Source organism: Protopterus annectens, chromosome 2.part1 (genome assembly GCF_019279795.1).
Source record: "Protopterus annectens isolate FY-2018-M chromosome 2.part1, PAN1.0, whole genome shotgun sequence".
In the NCBI taxonomy this organism is placed as follows: domain Eukaryota; kingdom Metazoa; phylum Chordata; order Ceratodontiformes; family Protopteridae; genus Protopterus; species Protopterus annectens.
Genome location: NC_056729.1, coordinates 288,438,441 through 288,464,860, shown reverse-complemented (window position 1 = coordinate 288,464,860; position 26,420 = coordinate 288,438,441). Strand labels below are relative to the sequence as shown.

Below are 26,420 nucleotides of genomic sequence, written 5' to 3'. Positions count from 1 at the left end.
GTTTTTTACGGAGGTTTCCTTACTGGGGGGGGGGGGGTGAGGTGGGATGTGGATGTCAAGGGTGATTAGCTTATGGTCAGACCTGACCAACGAGGGGGTGACCATAGGTGTGGAGCATCGATTTCCCATGTGTAGTAATGACCAGGTCTAGGATATTGGAGCACCTGGTGGGACTAAGGATCAGTTGATCCAGGGCATTGGAATTAATGAATTCCAAGAACCGTTGGGCAAAGGTGTTGGTACATGAGTAGTTTTCCCAGTTAATGGCAGGGTAGCTGAAATCACCCAGTATTAGGGTGTTTTGTTGTATCTTAATATTTTCCAGTATGTTTAGAAAGGTGTAGTGAGAATCTTTGGGCATGGTGGGGGATCTGTAGCAAGCTACAATTTGGATTGCAGTCTTACCTAGTGTTAGTTGCACCTGGAGAATTTCACACACATTGTGTTGGGCAACTAGCCTGGTGTATTGAATATCCTTGGTGAATATGGACACTCCTCCACCTTAAGTGTTTCGGTCCTGGTTTGGTGGCCGAAAAGTTTGGTAAGAGTTGTAGCCTAGTATTGCAGGGGTGCTCTCTGGAGCCTTGAACCAGATCTCAGTTACTACACAGATATCGATATTCTCCATTTTTAGGAGTGTCTTTTGAGGTTTAGACTTTTAGCATTGAGTACATTACCTTCAGATTTTACTGGGGAACACTGATCACTACTGGAGATTTCTGTACTCTTTTGTTCTTATCGCCAAACTGAACACTGTGATATAGGTCTGTAACTCTGAAACAAACAGAGAAGCCACATAATCATAGACTTTTACAGTGATGATTGTGACTGAAGAACATGGTACAATTCTCTGCTCATAAGTGCTATCTAATAGTCTCATCCACGTTAATTTATTAAACAAGCTTTTGTCCAAAACATACTTCCATACCCTCATCACTGATGTGACATCATTTGGCATAGACTAATCCAGTCACTGAGAATTTTCAGTGGTGGTGTCACCGGTGTTCTCAGTCTGTTACTGTAACTGAGTTAGTTTCTAGACTCTTAATAGCAGCATGACAAGTGTCATGTGTTCTTTTTATGTGTCATTTCTTTCTCTGTCTCTGATTACTTCTACAGAGGATCACATTGTATGGATCTATCTCTATGTCTATAACTACAGTATGTATGTATATATATGGATGTGGGAGTATGTGCATGTGAATATGTATGTGTGAGACTGCATGTGCATGTGTGTGACTGCATGGTGTATGTGTGTGTGTGTGTGTGTGTGTGTGTGTGTGTGTGTGTGTGTGTGTGTGTGTGTGTGTGTGTGTGTGTGTGTGTGAATGTGTCTGGATATGTAAGTGAAAGTTGTCTATGAGTGCCATTATACAGCCTCGTCAAGCTACTGGTCTTCATTCTTAAGCTCCTCTGTGAATCATGCTCAGCAGCTTGATGCTAGTATGTCTTTCTGCTGAAATCGCCACTGCCTATTAACCTTGTGCTCTTATTAATACAGACATGCTGCTATGTATCATTTAAAATCATTTCGAGCCATGGTTTTGCCTCAGAATGCTTCATTTTATGCCACATTTAATAGTAAAAACTTTTAAATGTACTACAGAGAAACACTGGAAACTGCTGCAAATGATTTCTACATACCATCACATTGTACTTCATCCTCCCCTGTGACACAGTCCTTCTCACCATTACATCTGTATGCATTCGGAATGCAAGTATCCGATTTGCAGTGGAAAGAGTTACTAGTACATACTATAAAGAAAAGAAACAGGAATAGCAATTAAAATGTACCACTATTCTGGAACGTATTCACTTATTCAGTTTTCTAAATAATGCAACAAACAGTGCACTGTGCAATATTCATGCTGACCATTCCATATGCTGCTTAGTTCTTATGTTATAGTAAGGTCATGCACATGTTGTTACTCAATTCTATTTATATGTAAAGTGTGTCTGGTCATTATGTTATTATTTTATTCTATTTTTAATTTAATTTTATTTTATGTTATTTTATTATTATTATTATTATTATTATTATTATTATTAGTAGTAGTAGTAGTAGTAGTAGTAGTAGTAGTAGTAGTATCATCTGCATGTATAGGTTAATAGGTTCATAGTTGTGTACTAGGCTAATGGCCCTGGAGCCTTTACAAGCCTAGCCCATAGAAGTGCCCTGGCATTGTGCAGCCCGATGTTAGTTCCCAGTGTCTCTATCAAGTAGAGCCACTGGAGTGATCCCCAGGGTGAATTTTCTATTTCCCATCCACTCATCAAGATTTCTTTTGAAGAGGGGCAGTGAGGTATGGGAAGTCTATTCCAGAGCATGGACAGCCTCTGGGTTATGAATTTGTCCCTCCAGCACTTTCTGTTGATAGCAGTAATGAGGCTGAGGTCTCTGGAGCATGTGGTATGGAGGGATTGGGATTTCTTTAGGTGTAGCATTTTTAACAGATCTGAGTCAGACATGGCTTTGTAAGTCAAGCAGAGATTGCCTCTTAGTTGACAATATGAAACAGAGAATAGCTGGAGTTTTTTTGAGTCTGTCCATGTAGGACATGTGTTTAAGGCCTAGGATCCTCTTCATGAGGTACTTTTGTGGCCTTTCCAGCTGTTGCATGTGTCTAGTGAGGTACATGTCAAATGGGGCATTATACTCGATGACTGGCCTAATGAGGGAAGAGTAGAGAGAGATGATGACCTTTTTCTTCCTGGATGCAAAACCCTTGGTAATGAGATGTGCCGTGCCACATAGAAGGACTTTCTGACCACAATGGCAATGTGGCGGTCAAAGGAGAGGTTGCTGTCATCCTGTGTCCCCAGATCTCTTATAAGGCCTTCAGTGTTCAGTGGGCTCCCATCAATGTGGTAATGAGTGGGAACTGAGTTTTTTTTCAAAGGGGATGAAAACGCATGTTTTGGCATTAAGCCTAAGGCCATGGTTTCGACACCAGTCATTGGTCTCAGTGAGGCCTTTCTGCAGGATGACTACATCACTTGGGGTATTAATAATGGCTCCCAGCTTGCAGTCATCTGGGAACTTGGTCAGCCAGAGTCCCTCCGTGTTGGCCTGAACTTCTGAAAAGTAGATGCCAAAGAGGAGAGGATCCAGGACCAATCCCTGTGGGACTCCACACGTGACTGGTCGCCAGTCTGACTTGGAGTGATATAGGGGTTGATGCCTAGTTTGGTGAGTTTATCAATAATTCCTGAGTGGGGAATGGTATCAAAGGCCTTGGCCAGATCGAGGTAGGCTGTATGAACTGCCTTGCCCTCATCCACAGCTCTGATGACTGACTCAAAGAAGTCAATCAGGTTGAGCAGGCATGATCTACCTTTTAGAAAACCAAACTGAGTGGGATCTAAAGTTTGGAGATTCCCTATATCCTTGTTAATTAGGTCCATGATGATGTGCTCCATAGCCTTACATATCAGATTCATCAGGATAATGGGGCAATAATTCCCAAAGCATGTAGTCTCTCCTCCTTTATGGAGAGGGATGACTGTAGCAGTGTGCCATTCAAAGCCTGAAGTGAGGTTGTGACTCAACAGGGCACACAGATGTGGTGCCAGTTCACTTTGTAGTTCATGTAGAACACATCCAGGGATATTGTCAGTTCTCATGGAAGCTGTATTCTTGGCCTTGGACAATGCAGCTTTAACCTGTGCTGCAGTAATGCTGAGTGCCTGGCATTCTTCTGATATTGTGATTGGTCCTTTGGGGGGGGAGTTGGCACCGAATCTGTCGGCCAGTATGTTGGCAATATCTGTTGGCTCAGTATAGGAGGTACCATTGTGCAGTAACTCAGAGCAAACCTGGGTATTGCCATGGAGATTCTTGATATAACTATAAAAAGCTTTGTGGTTGTTTTTAGTTTTTGCTGCAATTCTGCCTTCATAGCTGGATTTAGAGGTTTTGATGAGGGATCTCAACTTTTTGTTGAAGCTAATAAGGGAGTTTTTCCAGTCTTGGGACTTCACCTGTTTCTGCAACAGTTTCTTCCTTCTATTGTAGAATTTATTAATGGCAGGGGACCACCAGACTGTCTTCCTTTTTTTGGAGGAGAGCATCTTGGTTCTGTTGGGTATGTCTAGTTCCATGCATTTATGTACATATTTGTACACTGCATTGGTGTATGATTCAGCAGTCACGCATCTATTTTCCAGTGACATGAGTGCCATGAAGTTACCCACAGTCAGCTTTGTAGAAGTTTTTCATGGTGGTTACCTTTGCGGGGGGTGTGGGTGAGATGTGGATTTCCATGGTGATTAGTTTGTGGTCGGATCTAACCAGGGAGGAATTGACTATTGGCGTAGAGCAACTATTGCCCATGTTAGTAATAACCAGGTCAAGGATGTTGTTCTCTAGTGGGGGTAAGAATGAGCTAGTCCAAGGTATTGGAATTGATGAATTCCAGGAAGTGTTGGGTTAGTGTATTGGTGCATGAGTAGTTTTCCCAGTTGATGGAGGGGTAGTTTAGATTACCTAGTATGACAGTGTTGGGTTGGACCCTAATAGTTTTCAGAGTGCTTAGGAATGTGGAGTGAGAGTCTTGGGACATGGTTGGGGATCTATAGCAGACTACGACCTGAATCACTGTCTTACCCAGTGTTAGTTGTACCTGAAGTATCTCAGATGCATTATGCTAGGCGAGTAGTCTGGAGGTGTGCATATCCTTTATGAATATGGACACACCACTGCCTTTGGAGCTTCGGTCCATGTTCTGGGACCGAAAGGTGTAGAATGAGTTATAGCCTAGTAGAGCAGGGGTGCTTTCTGCTGCTTTAAACCAGGTCTCCGTTACAGCACAAATGTCAGTGTTCTCCATTTTGAGGAGTGCTTTGAGCAAGTGCATCTTGAGATTTGGACTTCTAGCATTAAGCAGCATGACTGTCAGATTGCATTTATTTATAGCTGTTACGGTGATAATTTGGTCTTTGGAACATTGCTTAAATAATGCACTATAGGCGTGGTAAGATCCTTCACCAGTATCCAGAAACCCAGGGGTGATAGATGCAGGCCATCTCTGGCAAAGCATCGAGGTCCGTCAGTCATGTCATCCCAAGCAGGCAGATATTGGATCCCCTTAGAATGACACCAGAAATTTAGCCAATAGTTGAAGTCAATCATTTTCTGCTTGTACTGCTGTATCATTCTGGGCGACAGTAGGATGCTGCTTAGGGCTAGGGTCATACCTGCCTGGGCCACTTAATCAGAGAGTTCCTTCATGTCTCTTTTCATGTAGTCCAGGAAGGTGCATCTCAGGCCATTCACACCCACATGAACAGTGACAGAGTCATACTTGTACTTGCTGTGGAGTGACCTGAGTGTGTGTGTTATATGTCAGATTCTGGCACCTGATAGACAGATGACTGTTACTTTCTCCTTATTCAACCTAGTGAGTGGGACATCAGTGTGCCTCACTATCAAGTCACCTATGATTAGTGTATTGGGCAAGCTGTTTTGCCTTAGGGACTTAGGTTGAGGGGCACACTATGTAGGTGAGCTATGTGTCTTGTGGTTTGTGCTGTGTTGTGGTGGCTGAGTGTGTTTCTGTCTTGGATGTCTCTGCTGTTTGGGTAGATTTCTATTGAAAGCCTCCGCGAAGGTGGGTGTGTGGTTTGTGTTTTTATGTGAGAGCTGTGATGGTGGATGTTCTGGAGGGCTATGTGTTACATGTGATGCGGTGTAGGTGTTGACCTTCTCCTCTTGATCAGCTATTCCAGTCTTGGCTTGAGAGTGCATGGCTTTAAATTTGGATATATAAGTGCATCTTTCACAAGTCTGAGTGTTGGGATGTAAGAGGAGAGGGCTGTCTGTGTACATGAGGCAGTTACTACACTGCCTCAGAATGCCCAAGTTTACCAGGTTAATTGGAGAAAGCACAGGGAACTGATCTTTAGACATGCCAGGAGGGATGGTCATTATTACTGAGTATTGGAGCTGTTTCCTTATATAGTTCTTATACAGCAAAAATGTCACTCAAGGTGCCTCAGTCTGTAAAGAGCACTGCCAAGCACTTGAGGGGAAACTAATACGAAGATCCTGAAAATTTAAGGATGAAGTATTTAGGTAGATATTCTGAAGTTAGAAAGAAATCAAGCAGTATTTACTGAAAAATAAAGAATTAGCTTGTCAAGAATGATGAAAAGAAAGGAGTCCTGTGAATGGCTACTGCCTGGTTACTAGTAATGCGGGTCTCCACACAGCTTCACTCTGTTGGGATACAATACTCCTTTGGTTTTTCTCTTACCAGAAGCAAAATGTTAGCACCAATCCCAAGAAGAGAAACAGGCCACAGCCTGTTTGGTGATCCACAGTCTTGTCTCAGATGATGCAAGGGTCTGCAGTCTTGTAGCCTTTTTTCTGGCAGATGCCTCGAATAGCAACCAGTCCAATCAGGTAGATTAAGCACAGACGCTCACTCTCCAACCAGAAAGAGTCAGGAATCAATGCACTCTACTCCAACTCTCACCAGGATCAGAATATAAGCACAGATTCCAAGCTGTCACCTATAAAGCAGTTATTAGGTTTGTTTTTGCATTGGGAATGAATATGGATGGGAAATAGGAAATACACCCCGGGGATCACTTCTGTGTCTCTGCTGGACAGTGGCACAGGAAAATAACTTTCTTGGGCGGCGTAAGCTATGGAACCTTGCTGGCTAGACTTACATAGGCCCTTGGGCCAATAGCCTAGTACCTACCTATGAACCTATGAAGCTATGAACCTATGAAGCAAAGCAATTTCTTTCAGCTACACCATGGTGTAGTTCTAAACAACAATAAAGTTTTCTTTGACGTTGAATCTTTGACTTTTGACTTTGACACTGAACTGAAGGATGACTCCCTCAATAGCAGTAAAGTACAATTCATTGTTTGACAGGTTAACAGCTACATATCTTGACGTGTTTAATTAGATGTGAAATCAGTGACATTGGTGTTACTAACAAACAATGTGAGGTTTTATGTGCATATTTGAGTTAGGTGCCGCACACTTCTATACCAGGACTAATACCTATTGTCCAAATGTCAGGTTTCTCAATATTTTCATAAGAAATATACTTTATAAGCATGGTTACTGTTGGAACAATTAGTGATGAATCTCCAAACAAGGAAATACGGTGTTATGATGTAATGTATCAATATATATATATATATATATATATATATATATATATATATATATATAAATACTTTATAATCTCGAAATACTGGAATGTCGAATTTCAGTATCTCGAGACTATAAAGTCAACGTTTTGAAATATCGAAAGTGCATAATCACAAATTCAAATATCTCAAATTTGCGGTTATGGCTTCATGCTATGTAATGTCTGGGGCTATATGTGGATGTTGTGTAGTGCTGTGTGTGGATTTAGTTGTAATGTCAGGTAAGTGAGTGTTTTGTAAGGGTTTTGGGTGGGAGTTTGAGTCTATGTGAGTGTGCTGACGTGTGATGTGTGTGTGTGTGTGTGTGTGTGTGTGTGTGTGTGTGTGTGTGTGTGTGTGTGTGTGAGAGTTTGCTTTTGTTTGCTGTTTGTGCGATCTCGGAGTTAGTGTATATATATATATATATATATATATATATATATATATATATATATATATATATATATATTTATAAGTAGGAGGGAAGCCCCCCCCCTGCTTATTTGTGATGTATGTTTTTGGATGTGTGTTGTTTTGTTTGTTTATTTTATGGTGTGGGTGTTGTGGTATATGTGTGGTCTGGTGTGTGCTGTGTGTTCAGTGTTTTAAATTTCGTGGTTTTGGGCTTCACTGTTTTGTCTCTCGGTGTTGTGTGGATTCGATTTCATGGTCTCGAAAAACTGAAATTCGAGATTTCAGTCTTTCGAGATGATGAAGTAAATATATATATATATATATATATATATATATATATATATATATATATATTTTTTTTTTTATAGTTTTTGTAAGTTATAGAAATATTTTCCTTGTGTCATGCAGAAAATGGCAGTATAATATTGCCAGCAAGGCAAAAAGAGTGCTCAGAAAAAACAGACCACAGTATAGAAAACTTATCTTTTATAAGTAACTAAAATGAACTAAAAGCAATCTTGTGCTTCATTGCAAATTATTTTCAAAATGGAATTTTAATTAGGCAAGTACTTTCATTTATAAATTCATTATTTCATGTTATAGTCAGTGTTGCTTGTCTCATTCATTAAAAAGAGATGATGAAGCAGTGTATGGGTTCAAGATATTTATCGTACATAAACATGTCAGGAACTGTAATTAGAACTTGTATTTTAGCTAAATGATTCACTCATTACTTCAAACACACTCACATGTGTATCTCCTTTCATGACTGCATTCACTCTGGCTGACTGTATAAAATAGCACTGTTCCCGCATGTGCTCAGTACTTACCTCAACCTCCACCCTTATCTATCAATCCCATCTCTATATCTACCATAAAAAAACTTCTCCTAAAATTAAAACCTGGTTCCAATGCCCATGATGAAATTCCCTCCTACTTCTTAAAAATAGCAGCAGAAGCCATTTATCTCCCTATCAGCATACTAATTAATCGGTCTATCTCAGAAAGCCAGGTCCCCAGCTCTGGAAGAAAGCCTTTATTATTCCTCTACATAAAGGAGGCAATAATAATGACATTCCAAATTTTCAGCCTATTGCTATCTTATTCCCTATTTCTAAGCTTCTTGAGAAATGTATCCACCAACAACTCTTAACAACCAGCTTCTTACCCCCACACAGCATGGATTCAGACCCAGTCATAGCACCTTCACTGCCCTCCTCTCCTTCCTTGAAACAATTAACAAAGCCCGCAATTCCAGCCATTTCATGTCCACCCTTCTCCTTGACCTCTCCAAGGCATTTTACACTATTTCCCACAACCTGCTTCTTAATAAACTCTCCAAACTAAAACTATCCCCTTGCTGAACCAAGTGGTTCTCCAGCTACCTTACAACCAGACAACAAGCAGTCAGCTGGAATAAAGCCACTTCACCTTTCCTTAATACTCCCACAGGCATCCCCCAAGGTTCCATTTTAGGCCCCCTACTATTCAATATATTCATTAATGACTTCTACCAAGACATTCCAAACTCCAGCATCATCCAGTATGCTGACGATTCTACAATTATCTGCTCCTCCCCTTCTATCCCCGCTCTAAATAAACTTACCCAAACCGCCTTCTTCTCTACTGAGAAGTGGATGCTAGACAACAATCTGGCTCTTAATGCAACCAAAACTAAACTTATGTTATTCACCACCTCCAAAACCTCCTCCCTAGATAAACACTCATTCATAATCACCAGCAAATACAATACTCCCCTAGAAATAGTCTCTGACACTAATCAAATACAATACTCCCCTAGAAATAGTCTCTGACACTAAACTACTAGGGGTACTCATAGATGATCAACTAAAATTCGACAAACATTTCCAAGTGAATATAAAAAAGAAAAGAAAAAAAAACTTGGTATGTTATACTGCCATAATTGTTATATCTCTTCTTCCACCAGGATCATACTAGCCAATACTTATCTCATCCCATCCCTCCTATATGATGCATCTATCCTCACCAACTTGCAATCCTCCCTCAAAACAAAACTCTCCTCCTGCTATAACAAGATATCAAAATTTGCAGCAGGTCACAGAGCCATTTCTCACTATTGTAATTCTCTTCACCAACTAAACTGGCTTGAGCTACCTAACCTCCTCACTTATACCCAACTCATCCAAGCACACAAACTCATTTACAACCCTTCTCTTTGTCCCTACTTAGCCATTGCCTTTGAAATGCATGAACCAGAATGGCTTCTAAGATCTAATTCCCAAAAACTAATTAAATTGCACAAACCCACAAGTCCAGCTGGGAATCACCTAATGTCCTTCTCTCTTGCACGCCTCTGGATTTATCTGCCATCTCCTATCCACATCACCAGCAGTATCTCCTCATTTCAAACCTTGCTGCACTTACACCTAACTTCACAATGGAAGTGCTCCTGTTCCCATCCTACCTAATCCTTCTACTGCCACTTCCTACTCTCCTAGAACTAAATATGCTGTCACTGCCTCCTATAGTTCCACAGCTCTATTGAACTATTTGACCAACTACTTAAAAAAAGTGTTTTTATTGCTGTTTAATGAACTGTACTGATGTATTCTATTATTGTTAACCTTTTCTTATTATACTTGTTGGATGAACCAAATTTGAATTCAATGGCTGAAGATACTAAAGTGACAAGCTGAAAAGACTGGTCCGAGTTTGGGACTAGAATATTAATGGCATTTCATTTTTTTGTCTGTGAATTGTTGTTGACTATTGACTGAATTTGGATAAGCAGTATTTAATGGTTTTGTTCATGTAAGATATGTACAACTTTTGAGTGGATGAAACAACTGTACCAATATCTGAATCCTGAATTTCCTGACTGTTGACATCCATCTAAAGTGAACGCTTACTTTCCCAGTGCTGTACTGGCCCCTTAACCTCCTCTCCATTACATCCAACAGGCCCCACCTATCATGCACTCTCCTACTCCTAAAACCTTTATTTCCACTTCCTTCCTCATCCTTCTTCTACTTCCTCTATTCCATGCCACCTCCTATACTCACTTCCATCTACACCCTCCACCTCTGCCTCCCCATCTCCCCCACACAACACACTTCCACAACATCTCAGCCTCTTTAGTTCCCTCCCACCCTTCCCTCATCTTCAAAGTAAAACTTCTCCCAATCACTACTAAATACTACAAACCCAGACCTTTTCATTACCAGACACTTCTAAGTACAAACCAAAACAACTTATTCCTTATCTCACTTACCTCTGCATAGCCAGTGACATTCACCCTAATCCAGGACCAGACTTATCTCCTACTAACCACACTAGCTCCCACAATAATTCCACCAATAAATACCTCAAATTCCTCACCATCAACACCCATAGCCTAAAAAATAAAGCAACCCACTTTCATGCCTGGCTCACTCACAACTCACCTGACATTGTAGCCATCTCTGAAACCTGGTTAAAACCTCACATAAGTGACTCTGAATTCCTTCCCCTCTGGATTTCTATCACTTTGATCTGACCGCCTAAGTACTCGAGGTGGCGGTGTCGCACTAGTCTACTCCAACCAGCTGTCCTTTACTCCATATCCTAATCCCATCCCTTCTTTCAATAATGCTGAACTTACAGCAGGCCTTCTAAAAATTAACAATCATAAAAGCATCTGCTTCATTTCCCTCTATATCCCTCCAGGCAAAACACCAACACCCTGGAAGACATCCTCTCCTGGGCCTCCTCAAATACTAAACTGGAAACCTACATATTGGTGATGTAAATATAGACTGGAACAAAATCAACAGCCCTAACCCCACCATGTCAATCAATCTATTTAACTACACTCAACTTACTAACACCATCACTAGACCCAACAAAACCAACCCCTAGGCTCCTTACTAGACTGGATCCTAGTATCTCATCCCAATAAAGAGATATAATTTGGTGTCATACCAGACCCATTAGGAGACCACCTCCCTGCCTTCACCCATCGAGCTTGCCTCACTCCCCCCCCACACACACACACACACTCCCACCAGTTTATCCACACTCGGAACCTCTCTAATTTTAACCCTACTACTTTCTCTGATTCATTCAGGAATACCAATTGGAACCCCCTGAAAACTCTTCCATTAGACTCAGCCGTTGACTTTTTCAATTCAACTTTCTTAAATGTCCTTAACTTCCTAGCTCCAGCAAGAACAAAAAGAGTAAAAACTAAGACCATCCTGTGGTTTACCAAAGACACCAAAAAGATTATGCTACAAAGAGATAAAAACCTGGAAAACATACCTCCAAACTAAACAACCAGACATCTCACTTAAATACAAACAACTAAGAAACCTTGCCAAAAAACAAGTTATCAAAGATAAAAAGTCCTACTACATCAAAATGCAAACAAATCATGCAAAAAAACCCCCCAAAATTTTGGAACTCTATCAACTCTTTCTTTAGGCCAGGTACTAAAAATAATCCCTGCCCCGACACCAGCAAATTTGACCTTGAAATTGCCTCACTATTCAACACCTTCTTTACCTCTTCTATTGCTGAGCTAACCAAGACCTTTACCAACAACAACCCTCAACCCCACCCCAACCAAACATCCTCTCCCTACTCTCCCTCCTACATTCGAACTCAAACCCATTTCCACCTACCAAATAAGTAAATTACTCTCTAAACTAAAGCCTTGCTCCAATGCCCCAGACAACATTCCCTCCTCCTTCTTAAAAATAGCCTCCGATGGTATTGCTCTCCCTATTAGCATCCTGATCAATAGATCCCTACTTGAATCCTATGTACCCAAACTATGGTGCTCTGCATATATTCTTCCACACTTCACAAGGGTGGCAAAAACTGTAACGTATCTAATTTCTGCCCCATAGCCATCCTTTCCCCTCTCTATAAACTCCTTGAAAAATGCATCCATCTTCAGCTCTTGCCATTTCTTACCAAATACCAGCTACTCTCTCCTACCCAACACGGCTTCCCACCCAGGACATAGTACCAACACCGCCCTTCTTTCCTTCTTACATACTGTCAATTTAGCCTGTGACTCTGGTAGTTTAGTATCCTCAGTTCTACTGAACTTATCTAAAGCTCTTGATACCATCTCCCACACCCACCTTCTAAATCATCTGTCTAATCTCAGTCTCTCCCACAAAACTCTCCTGGTTCTCCAGCTATCTTTCTGACAGGTCCCAGGCTGTCAAATGGGGCCAGGGCACCTCCACCTTCTGTCCTACCCCCACTGGAGTACCCCAAGGATCCATACTTGGCCCAATTCTATTCAACATCTTTATTAACGACTTTTACAAGGCCATACCCAATACTAAAATTGTTCAATATGCTGACGATTCTACTTTGATCTGCTGCACCTCCAACTTAACAGATCTCCAACTACTGACACAAACAGCCTTCTCAACTACCGAAAACTGGATGCTCCAAAATCACCTCTCATTAAATGCTAACAAAACTAAAATCCTTCTATTCTCTCCTTCTAAATCCTCCCCTATTGATAAAAACTCATTCCAAATAACCAGCCATAACAACTCCATTTTAGAGGTCATTCCCTCCGCCAAACTTCTTGGTGTAACCATTAATGAACACCTAAAATTTAATACTCACGTCCAGCTAAACATAAAGAAAACCCACATAAAACTCGGCCTACTTTATAGAAACAATCACTTCCTCTCTCCTGCTACTAGACTACCTCTCACCACTACTTATCTCCTTTCCTCTCTACTGTATGGTGTCCCTCTACTTACTAATTTATCCTCCTCACTATCCTCCAAACTAGAAGTATGTTACAATAAAATCTCCAGATTTGCCACCAAAGCCAAATCTTCCTCTCATCACTGTTCCTCCCTTCACACATTAAACTGGCTTAAACTCCATAACCAACTTGACTTTCTCCAAATCACGACTGCCTATAGATTACTATTCCAACCTACCAAGTACCCTGCACTATCCAATATCCTACAACCATATACTCCCCATAGAACACTTAGATCTACCCACCAAAACCTAATCACCATCCACAAACCCAAGTGTCCAGCTGGTCAACTTCTGCTTTCCTTCACCTTAGCCAAAAAATGGAATGCTCTTCCATCCACTCTTAGGACCTGCGATAACCTCGAAAACGTTAAAACTCTTCTTCATTCTCACCTTTACTCAAACAGGAAATTCAGCTATACTCTTCACCCTATACCTCTCAAGTTCTCCTCCACTTTTACTCCTGGCTAACCTCTCACCTAGCTAACCTTGCTCATGTGTATTATGTATAAAATAACTATACTGTAAAATCTAGCCTCAAGGCCATTTGCCTGTTTTTTACACCTAAACAAAATTGTAATTGTTTGTTTCTTTATGAATGCTACATGTTTATTTGTCAGTAATGCAAAGTTTCTTAGTAATTATTCATGTAACTATGTATTGTTACAGCTTTTCTCCCCGGGCCTTCACTGAAAACAGGCTCCCCGAGCCCAGTGGAACTCCCCGGTCATCAAACTGGAATAAATAAATAAAGACTATTCCTATGAGATAATCTGTAATGTATATGTGCAATGTGCACTATGTATTTGTATTTTTCTGGAGCTTTTCTCCCCAGGACTCTATTGAAAACAGGCTCCTTGTGGCCCAATGGACTATCCTGGCAAACAAACTGCAAATAAATTTATAAATAAATAAATGATGTGCACATGCTATGTAACTACAGTGGCTGAATGGGAACAATACACTCAATGATCTACATCCTCCCTCTTTGATTTGTTCGACATGCAAGAGGAGAGCAATACAATCTACATGCTACATAACATTTCAATATTAATAACAAATCGGAACTCAAGTCCAAGTCACTGTGTATTTTGGACTGGGTCTGGAAATTCTACTTGATCTGGTTACATAAAAACTTCGACTGGGCTTAGCAACAGGGACAGTCTCTTGGAAATTCTTCTCAATAGGAACTTCAGGGATTGCATCAGGATTATTCGAGGTAAGTACGCTGTCTTCTGAAATCTGAACAAGTGTAGGGTCACTGAGAAAGAGAATCTTTGGCACAGTCAATCTGCGGCGTCACTGGTTCGGAGACTGGAAGTATATGTCTTTGGTTCCTTTTGAAATCCATTCCTTTCGATTGTATAATATAAGATCTCAGTTATTTACAAATATTTTTGATAATTCCCCCTCGGTCATATCCTTTAGATGTTTGCATCCTTACGATCTCTCCTTGTCTTAATGGTCTAAGAGGTTTGCTAGATTTATTGTAGTACAACTTTTGTGACTGGTGTTTTTCAAAAGATGAGTCTTGACCATTCTGTTGTTCTAAGTATTTGCAATCAAGAGTTGTTTACTGATTGGCAAGGTTGTTCTTGTCTTTCTAGACATTAATCTCTGAGCAGGTGAACGAAGCAAGTTATCTCGGGAATTGTTTCTGAAATTGAGTAGGTTAAGAAAAACATCGGTACCATCTCTCTTGGATTTTTCTAACAAACATTTCGCACATTGAACTGCACACTCAGCTAATCCATTGGACTGTGGATACACATGACTACTAGTAACATGGACAAAGTCCCAAGACTCAGCACATTTCTTGAACTGCTGACTTGCAAATTGTGTACCATTGTCAAATACAACTTTGTGGGGACTACCATTGACCGAAAAATGTCTCTTCAATTTTGTGATGACAATGCTAGATAGATGTTAAGTTAGGAAGAAGGTCAATTTCAAACCAATTCGAGTTAGAGTCTACTAACACTAAGTAATGCAGACCATTCCATTCGAAAATATCAGTAGCAACCATCGACCATGGTAATTCAGCAATCTGATTTAGCTGAAGTGGTACTTTCTGTTGGTGCGATTTAGTACTATTATGGATAGAACATGCTAGAGTTTCCTTCTCTATATCTTTTGACATAGAAGGCCAAAATATTATGCCTCTTGCCCTTCTTTTGGTAGATTCGGTATCTGGGTGACCATGATGAAAAATCTGGATATATTCCTGTTGTAATGCTTCAGGAATAACCACTTTAGGACATTTCATGATGATTCCATCATCCGTCATGAGCTCATCTCGGTAAGGAAAATACTTCTGTATGTCAAGTAGTAAACTAGTTTGTCGCACTGGCCGTCCTTGACTGATAAAATGTTTCAGTTTCTGGAGAACAGGGTCTAAAGCTGTGTGATTTCTAAGTTCATCAAGATGTGATGAGGAAAAATTTTTGACTTCCATGACTCAAAGTCTGCTTTTTCATTATCATGCTGTTCTGTGGTTTGTCTGGGCAATCTTGACAAAGCATCTACAAGGTAAAGATATTTTACTTTTATATAAACAATATTGAAATTGTACTTTTGCAATTTTAACATGATGCATTGCAGATGTGATGGGGGTGAATGTATTGGCTTTTTTCAGAATTGTCACTAGAGGTTGGTGATTAGTTTCTTTTTGAACAGGTTTACCATAAATATAATCATGAAGCTTTGAACATGTGAACACTACTGCCATAAGCTCTTTTTCAATTTGAGCATACTGCATCTCAGTTTGGGTTAAAGTTCTGGATGCATAAGCTACTGGTATGCCTTCTTGAAGACATGCTGCATCAAGACCATACTTAGAAGCATCACATTAAAGAGTTACTGATTTGTGAACATCATAATATCTCAATGTGGGTGGACTGCTTCAGAACATCAAATGTTCTTAGGTGTTGTGCTAACCAGGACCAATTTACATTTTTGTGTGTTAGCTCTTGTAACAGTGTTGAACGCTCACTCAGGTCTAGTATGAACTTTCCTAAATAGTTGACCATACCTAGAAAACATTGCAAAGATGTGACACAGTCTGGAACTGGCATCTCAAGAATTGCTGCTTGCTTAGATGGATCTGGTTGTAAACCAGAACTAGTAAACAAATGACCCACATAAGTAACTTCTTTCAGCTTGAATTTACAATTCTGAGGATTCAGTTTAAGACTGACTTAACGTGCATGGTCTAGAACTGTTAGTCTTCACCATTGTCCTCTACAATCATGCTGTTTACTATCAATGAAGAGGAGAAATACTTGAATAAAAAATCCCATGCGCTGAGAAATACAGCATATATTGAACGTAGTCCAAGGAAATCAGAAGTTGGTTAAAAACTGGTTTATTACTGCAGAGGTTAGCGCTTTCGCAAGTAGCTTCTTCAGACCATATACAATCAACAACACTCATTAATCATTTAAATACCTAAAAAGGTGGGAAAAATATGCTTCTTAAAGGTATATCCATTCATATAATAATATTCAAGCACATAAATGTATAGACAATAATAAAGGACTACAATGAAACATATCACTGTGAGGTTAAAACATGGCTCACATCAACTCATCTAAAATAGACAATGTACCTATAAAAACTTATATTAAAAACTTATATTAAAATTTTTCCCGCCTTTTTAGGTATTTAAATGGTTAATGAGTGTTGTTGATTGTATATGGTCTGAAGAAGCTACTTGCGAAAGCGCTAACCTCTGCAGTAATAAACCAGTTTTTAACCAACTTCTGATTTCCTTGGACTACGTTCAATATATGCTGTATTTCTCAGCGCATGGGATTTTTTATTCAAGTATTTCTCCTCTTCATTGTTTTGCTCCTTTGTGGACTGTTATGCTTTTGACACTGGAGCATTAACCCCGAGCGGTCGTTTCATTTCTTGGATGCTGTTTACTATGATAACACATGGATAACCTGAAACAATTTGCTGCATCGCACATTGAAATACTTCACTAGCAGAATTTATCCCAAATGGCATTCTTAAGAACCTGTATCTACCAAATGGTGTACTGAAAGTAGTTAGCAATGAAGATTTGTGATCCAGCGAAATTTGCCAAAATGAACTTTTTGCCTCTAGGACTGAAAAAATAGTGACATTTGGCATAAGAGCTGCTGCTTCCTCTACTGTGCACATCGGAGGATGAGGATGTTTAAGTGCGTTGTTTAAATCTCTCAGATCAATACGTATTTGAATATTCTCTGATCTTTTCTTATGAGCTACGACCATGGAGGATACCCATTCAGTTAGTTCTTTCACTGGAGTTACCACACCTAAATTCATCATTTTGTATTGTGCTGTTTTCACTTTGCTCTGCATTGCTACTGGAACCTTCCTGGCTGGTCTGATAATTGGGCTTACTTCATGGTTTAATTTCATGGAATATGTGATTGGTAGTTTGCCAAGCTCGTCTTTGAAAATATCAGCATATTCAAAAAAAACTATTCAGTGTAAAACTATTGTGGTTGTTTGGATTTATATGGTGAATCTCTTGATTAAGTGAAATCAGTCCCATTCTCAAACTATCTTTGAGGACTGCCAGTAACTGCACGTCTCTTTTGACAATGTAAAACTGCAAGTCGTATCTGTTCCCAGCAGAATGGCATGTGAGAATTACTGTGCCATCAGTTTGAATCTCGTCACCACCATAAGCAACAAGTTTAGCACACTTTGCTGAATCAAGTTTCTCACCAGCTTTTGCTTTGGCAACATTTGTGCTGATATAACATAGCACTTGGACCCAGTGTCTACTTTAAGCTCCATATGTTTCCCATTAATTTGAACAGTACAAAATATTTTGCCCTTTGCTGGCAACTAATAATCTACTGCGTGAACAAATTCATCAATCACAGGGACTCCATCAACATAAAAAGTTTGCTCACAGCTTTCTATCTGATCTACTTGCTTCTTTGGATGCTCTCTTTTAATAAAATTATGTGCCACTTTAGACTTGCAAAGCCATTTGAAACTATTCCAATTTTTGCATTTGTGACATTGATGACCAAAAGCTAAGCACTTTTTTGTTTAGGTTCATGGTTGCCTCCACAAATATGACAGTTAATAATAAGGTCTGAGGTAACAAACAACTTCTTTGATTTATGGTTAGGGTTGGGTGGTGTCACACCCTTTGGTTTATACCCCTTTTTCATCTTAGTTTTATGTTGTACACTATCATCACTCACACTGTTAGATACTGCAAGTACATTCTTCTCATTTGTAAGCATATTTGTGTGCTTTTCTGTAAGGTCATATATTTGACAAATCTCTATGGTTTTGCTTAGTGTTAAATCACTATCTTGAAGTAAAATCTTTCGCACTGCATCATTATTAACACCACACACAATTCTGCCATTATCAACTCATCTTGCAAATCACCAAGTCTGCACGTTTTAGCTTTATTTCTCACAGCAGTAATATATACTGCTATAGTTTCACCAGGCTTTTCATTTCTTGTGTAAAACATGTGCCTTTCCATTGTAATATTCATGTGAGGGTTACACATTTCTCTACATTTACGCTTCAAGCACTCAGGGTCCTCCCGTGCCTCAGCCTGTATCACAATATGTCGGTTCCCCCTCCCCTGCATACACAGCAGGTGCATACATAAATCAGCATTTCCCCTCAGTGGCTTCCGAGCCTGCTAAATTAAGAAGTATAAAGGCTCTTGTATGTGTGTCTTTATCAGAAAAAGCAGCCTGTATGTAAATATCATATTCTTACTCAAACACTCTCCAGTTCTCAAGTGATATTGTTGTCAAACACCAGCGGTTCAGGTCTGTAAAATCCCTCTGACAAAACAATAAAATATGTTTAAACATAAGCATAGACCAGGTACTTGTAATTATGTTTGAATAGACAACAATTTCTTTGAAAAGGCTTCCCTTTGACACTGCATAAGCTGTGAACATTCCAGAAACTTCAGACTCTTCAAATAGCTTTAATTAATGAGAAAAAAGTAGTACACTGTAAAGAAATGTGGTCATTTTGGCCTTTTCATACATTTTAAACATTTTGGAAATTATTTTGAACACCTTTGTATTTATTTTGAATACTTTTATCAGTATGTTGCAATTTCGGACATTTCATTTATCTCTGTAATTATTTAGAATGTTTTGAATGCCTCACCACACATTCAGTGACTGAAAAATAATTTAAACAAATTTGAGCACTTTTGAATAAATGCTGACCTTTTTGCAAGTTCACTCCTATATATTCCTCCTCTTTTAACCGTGTGCTTCATGACTTATGTGTTGCTTTAACTTAGGATCCCATTCTGGCATAATGTCGCCTGTCTTATACATTCAAAGGAAACGATGTATGGGTTCAAGATATTTATTGCACATAAACGTGTCAGTTAAGCTAACTTGTTCACTCATTACTTCAAACACACTCGCATGTGCATCTCTGTTCATGACTGCATTCACTCTAGGTGACTGTACAAAATGGCACTGTTCTCGCACATGCTCAGTACTTATATGCACATGCTATCTAGCTACAGTGGCTGAATAGGAACAATACACTCAATGGTCTACAGTCAGTAAAACTGCAAACATAAATACAAGAGAATTAAAGTGAAAATAATTGTCAGCACGGTACTAGGGTAACCTGTGGGTAGACAGAGATTGAATTCTCAAGCATCAATTGCCCAAAATGCAACCCACTGAGAATCAGAGATTCTCCTTTGGAAATCACTGTTGGTGAGTTGTGCTGGCAGAGATTCCCTTTTGAGGAAAATTTCACACTTCTTTAAGTTAGTGTGACCATGCATTTGGTATATAGAAGTTCAGGAGTGTGGGGGTGTTTACCCTCCATATACGGGGGGGGGGGTTGCAGGGGGCTTGCCTCCTGCAAAAATACCCTCAAAATCTGTTTTTTGGATTTTTTTTAGGGAATGCATTTCAGGGATTCTGATCCTAGCAGGGTTTTAGCTTTGTCTGTTCATAGTGGAAGCATGATACTATGACAAGTATATCCAGCACGTGAGTCCATACAAAAAGGGAATAAATAAATAAAAATAAATAAAAATAAAAAATAACACTGCATGTATGAAACTTGGGAACACTTAAGGTGCTCAAAAACCACCATATGAAAGCCAGGCACTGAAGCACTTTGTAACTCAGGTAGGCTGCTGCTCACACTCTAACTTGAATATGAGTTCTGGCAAGCAGCTGTGGAGAGTGAACTCGAGGATGATATTAGGCCTAGGGAGTGGGAGGAGCATTTTAAGTTTAGGGAGCAGGAGGGGAATTTTCAGCTTAGGGAGTAATCAGATAATTTATGTTTAGGGAGGGGGTTGAAATTTAAGGTTTGGGGAGCGATCTGAGACTTTAGGGTTATGGGGGAGTAGAGATTTAATTTAAGGGAACCGGTAACTTGAGTTGGGAACTCAGTACGAGTTTTAGGGTTAGGGTTTAGATTAGGTTAGGGCTATTCAGTGTTATAATGTCAGGTGTGGGGAGGACTGTGTACAAGTGGGAGATCAGGCTAGTAGGAGTTTGAGCAGTTGCTCTTTTGAGCAAGTGGCATTGAACAGGTGTGTTACAAGATACTTGGACATGAGCACCTGTAGTAAATCCATAACATTTTCATGTCTTATGAGTAACACAATTCACAGAGCATTCATATGTGACATTTTTTTTATGAAAAACAAATATAAAAGTGTGAGGTAAAATAAGAATGAAAATGAAACACCACAAGAATAAGAAGAAAAAATAAACAAAAATAATTCTGTAAAAGTAGAGTTTATTTTCCCATTATATGTTCATAAAACAGAAATGCATCAAAGACAAAGTTCTTGGCTACACTTTCTATTTGAAAATTGAGTAAATCCATTGTGCTCAAAAGAAGGAAACAAAAGTGAATGTATCATATTGGACTCCCTCTTAAAAAAGAAAAGTAACTGTCGAAGGCAAATGCATGCAGACTTACTGAAATTGTGTACATGCTGAACATGTCATATATTATTCTCAAAGTACAATTTGTATTAAAGGTAGCACAGCTGGATGCACATCACTTTACCTCATGATACCTTAATACTAGTATTAGCTAACATGAGCTTCTCAAGTCCTCAGTGGTAGAGCTGATGTAAGAAGACTATGGGCATGACAGGATATCAAGGCAGATGAAGGCCACATTACAATGGACATGTTTCCTTTCCTTGGACTCTTCTTGCTCTGGGCCTCTAGATCTTCATGTTATAAATCTGTATAGATGGCACAGATGTAACCTACATTAAAAGCAGTCAAGTACTAGGAGAAAAGTATTCCTGCTTCAGGCATATTCAAGGACTGTAGTGACAGATTAATAGTCACATTAACAAGAGAAATGAGTTTGTCGGTGTCTGTCCATCAGTTTACATGGAGATAGTAGTAAGCATATGAAAGGATTCAAGCCAAGCCATAATAGATGAAAAGTTCAAATACAGCAAAAACGACAGTTTTTATTAATTTGAGCAATGTGATGGCCTTCTGTGGGAATAGCCTACTTGGATAAGTTGTAATCATTTATTTGTAGGACTTGTAAAAAAAAGGTACAGTATCTCAGCTAAACAAGCAGCATAAAAGAAATGTAAAAGTATTTAAGTCAAAAAGAGGTAGATATTCAAAACACATTCAAAGTCATAAATAAATGGGAGGTAATGTGAACCTCGTTAATTGAGAGATGCTTGAACAGAAAACTCTGCAACTGATTGGAATAAGTTTAATTAAGCAAATTGAAAGAAAACCAGGTTTCTGCTCAGGGAGGTTTTTTTGGAGATTGGGAGTATTGAAGGGTCCAAAAAAAAAGTTTTGGTGGTGTGTGATTGCTGAAGATGAATGAATGCAAAAAGTTGACTGCATTCTCATTCACTGGGAAGGCTTTCTAACAGAAATGGCTGCACTTCAGATAGAGGTAGGGAGAGCTAATGAAAATAATTACAAAATTCATACTGTAGTAGATTTATTGTATAACTTGATTGGAGGGTTGGAAGAGGTGATAAAGCAGCAGGAAATTGAATTAAAAACTCTCTGTAATAGTATGGCTACAATGGTAGAAAAAGAGGCTAAAGCAAAATGTATATCAAAGACAAGTGAATGTAAGGATCATCATTTAGAAAGAAGGGGTCAAGTGGACAGTGGTTGTCAGGTTGTACAGCACTGGGTGTTCAGTATGACTGATTGGACTGACTGGCTGGATCACCACATAGACTGAATGTGTAGGGTGGGTTGTCTCACAATATGCAAAGAGAGACCCAGGCTCCTAATACGTTGTCAAAAGTCATAGGTACAGGTTGAAGAAGTGGTTAGTGGGAAGGTGAGCTTTTAGGAAAGGGTTTTATATAGGAGGATGCAAAGTAAAGGTTGTGGATGATTTTGCGCCCCAAATCTATGCAAGTCAGGAAAAAGTTAGCCCAAACTCACTGGCATATATGTAAAATGGGTGTGAAGTTACAAATGGCATATTCAGTTGTTTTGAAAATCATTTGGAAGAGGATAGTGTTTTGGGCAAAAATAGAGGAGGAGTAGGTGGCGTTGCATATTTACTTAGGATGTGCTGTAAAGAAGGAATGACAATAGGTAAAAGAAAGAGGCAATAGGCCAGCAAATTCTGGAGGAGGCAGTCTACTTCACTGTAGAATGGAGATGCAGACTAATAGTCAGATGGGAGGGAGAAAAGGGAATAAATGGAGAGAGAGAGAGAGAGAAGGAGAGTGAGAGAGAGAAGCCTCTTGGAGGGGAAGGAGGGGTAGCTGAGAGATATCAGACAGGTAGCTGTGCCACTGAGAGATATCAGACAGGTAGCAGTGCCACTGAGAGATATCAGACAGGTAGTGGTGCCACTGAGAGATATCAGACAGGTAGCGGTGCCACTGAGAGATAGACAGGTAGTGGTGCCACTGAGAGATATCCGACAGGTAGCGGTGCCACTGAGAGATATCAGACAGGTAGCAGTGCCACTGACAGATATCAGACAGACAAGTAGAGGTACCACTGAGTTATATCAGACAGGTAGAGGTACCACTGAGATATATCAGATAGGTAGCAAATGCTGAAAGCACTAGAAGGATGAAGGAAAGTGCAGATGAAAAGGACAGACAAAAAGGAAGATATAGAAATTGTGTGGTAAAGGACGGTGACGCCAGGAGGAGGGAGAGGAAAATTTCCACTGAAAATCATTGCAGAAATAAGAGGGGAAAGAGGAAGGATCTTGAGTTACTGGAGGATGAAGAGGAGAGCACACTGTAGTCAGGTGAAGGTACAGTAAGGATTCCAGAGCCGATATAAAAGTGCAAGATCTGTGGGCAGGAAGATGCCAGAGACAGACATACCATGGTTAATTGGGTCAGCAATGTCTCTGATATAGATGCAGTGTAGACAAAAAGAAATTTAAGTCAGTAGAGGGCTTACTTTGATGAGGGGAGCACAAGGACTTTCTTAAAACTTGCTGCACTTATGTTTGTTTCTGTTTCTTTTTTGTTTTGTCTCACTTCCTCTTGTATTTCTTCAGTTTTTATTATTATATATCTTAGCCTGTTGGTATCACCTGGAATTAATATCTTCCTGTGACTGCTCACAGGTGTGTGTTGGTGCAATGGACTATTGACTGGGATTGAGGAATGCATGATATAAGTAATGAATATTCAGGCTGCTTGGAATACTTCCAAATATGGTTTAAAAGGAATCTAGATGACTGTAGTAAGTTGCATAATGAGGGCCCCATCTTAATTTCTACATTTGGAATTATAGATATATGTATGGATCTTGTTGTAGAGTGGCAGCAATTTTCCAGGACTCACAGATCAGAGGTAAAGATATGTTCATTTTCTAAAAGTTTTGCTTGCTTTGATAAGTGTGTTATGTTAATATTATGGGTTCAGTGCATATTGCTAGAGATTAACAGTGTAGGAGTAATGCTTACGGTAGTATAATGTGGGTATTGCTGTATTGGCATTGGAGGGGAACCCAGTGTTTGTGTCATGACATATTGTTACTGTTAGGGTTATTGGTAGAAGCCAAAAATGTTATGGAGGAAACAAAAATTGGTAAAAAGAAATGACCACAAGAGGATCTGGTTGGTGGACAGGTGGAAACAGAGATTAAGTTGCTGATGTGAAACATTAATGATCAGATGAAAAAGTAAGGATATATGAGATTAGGGATGATAAGGGCTTTATGAGGAAATTCAATGAAGAAATTAGGTAATCTTTAAGAGAATATTATTTGGGTTATATACAAGGACTGAGAGTAAGGAATGGGTTTTTGCACTTGGTAGCGGTAGGTGTTAGAAGAAGATGATGTAGAAGAAATGAATAAACAGATTGGAGTAGGGAAGTCATAGAAGCTATAAAGCATTTAAAGTGTAGGAAAGTGTGTGTGGGGGGGGGGGGGGGGGGGGCTGGGGCCTGATGGATTTCCTATTAATTTTTATAAGAAGGCGGGTTTTCTGGTGAGTGATGCTTTGACTAAGGTGTTTAACTTATTGGTTCCTGAAAGAGTATAGCCATCAGGAAAGCAGAATCCATGGATAGTAATCCTAACAAAAGACTTCCCAAAACTCTTGAAATGAGTGTACTCACCAGTTGTTTTAAAGTCAAATTTCTATAGTCCTGTTGCATTTACATTCCTAAAACTAAGTCACCAAGGTAGTAGTCACAATTTGACGTGATCTTCTATCCATGCTCCATGAACTGGTCAGTGCTGATATACAGGGCTGGAGTTGTTAAGTTATGATTGCAAAAACTTTGAAAAATATGACATATTTTCCACATTTACATTAATATTGCAAAAGTGGTACGTGATATTGTCATGTTGGGGAGGTTTCATGAAACAGTGGGTATTGGTAAAAATGTCATTGCAACATTGTGGATAATGTGAAGATATTCTGCACTGCTATCATATTATCATCATAAAGGTATTGTGACCTGCAGGCATACAAATAGTGCCAACTTATACACAACTTTAAGGCACATCATTCTGCTTCTGAAACTTGTCAACTAACGTGCAGTTTTGTACATGAATACTGAGGTTCTTGAAGTATTGTGAATCTATATAAATATATATATATATATATATATATATATATATATATATATATATATATATGTATATGGGTCCCCTTCACATGATCGACATTTCAGATTGTCAAAGACCATATGGCTGAGACCATATGATCGACATTCAAAATGTCAACAAATGTGGAACCGCCAGCATCTCCGTACAGTGCGGAATGGAAAGATTTCCATCTTACGCACTGTAGTGCAATCTCGGAGTTGGTATATTTAAGTTCCGGGAGGTGTAGGGGGGTGGGCCACCTATGCTAGCAGAGTGAAGGTAAGTTTTTGTTGTGTTTTTTTTTTTTTTTTAATTACATGGTCGACATTTCGAATGTTGATCATATGGTCTTGGCCATATGGTCTTTGACATTCTGAAATGCTGACCATGTGAAGTAGATCCGTGTATATATATATATATATATATATATATATATATATATATATATATATATATATGGATCTACCTGACATGGTCGACAGTTCATATGGTCGAAAGTTCATTTGGTCGACAGTTCATTTGATCGACAAGCATTATAGGTGGGGGGCTTCGCCCACCACATCCCCCCTAACTATATATATCAACTCCAGGGTTGCACAACACTGGGGAAGGGGGCAAATCTGCTTGTCGACCAAATGAACTGTCGACCAAATGAGTGTTGATCATATGAACTGTCGACCATGTCAGGTAGACCCATATATATATATATATATATATATATATATATATATATATATATATATATATATATATATATATATATATATGGGTCTACCTGACAAGGTCGACAAGCCACAACATCGACAACCAGTTTACCGACACCACATAACCGACAGTTCACAAACACGAAACCTCACATGCCCGACAACGAAATCACTGACACCACATAACCGACAGTTCACAAACACGAAACCTCACATGCCCAACACACCATAATAACGACAATCAACAAACAAAACAAATCCCCTGTCCAAAAAGCACACACACAACACAAGCACACCAAAATCCTTACAAACCCACACTAAACCTCACATA

General features: G+C 39.4%; 1 protein-coding gene across 4 annotated transcripts in view; it reads right to left on the bottom strand.

Moving 5' to 3' along the window:
- Window positions 1-26,420, bottom strand: part of CFI (complement factor I) — a 790,564-nt gene that overhangs the window by 416,646 nt on the left and 347,498 nt on the right. For all 4 annotated transcript variants that reach the window (XM_044062133.1, XM_044062135.1, XM_044062134.1 and 1 more), the window contains exon 7: window positions 1,645-1,755. In XM_044062133.1, the coding sequence (XP_043918068.1) occupies window positions 1,645-1,755 (111 nt within the window). The remainder of the gene's footprint in view (window positions 1-1,644; window positions 1,756-26,420) is intronic.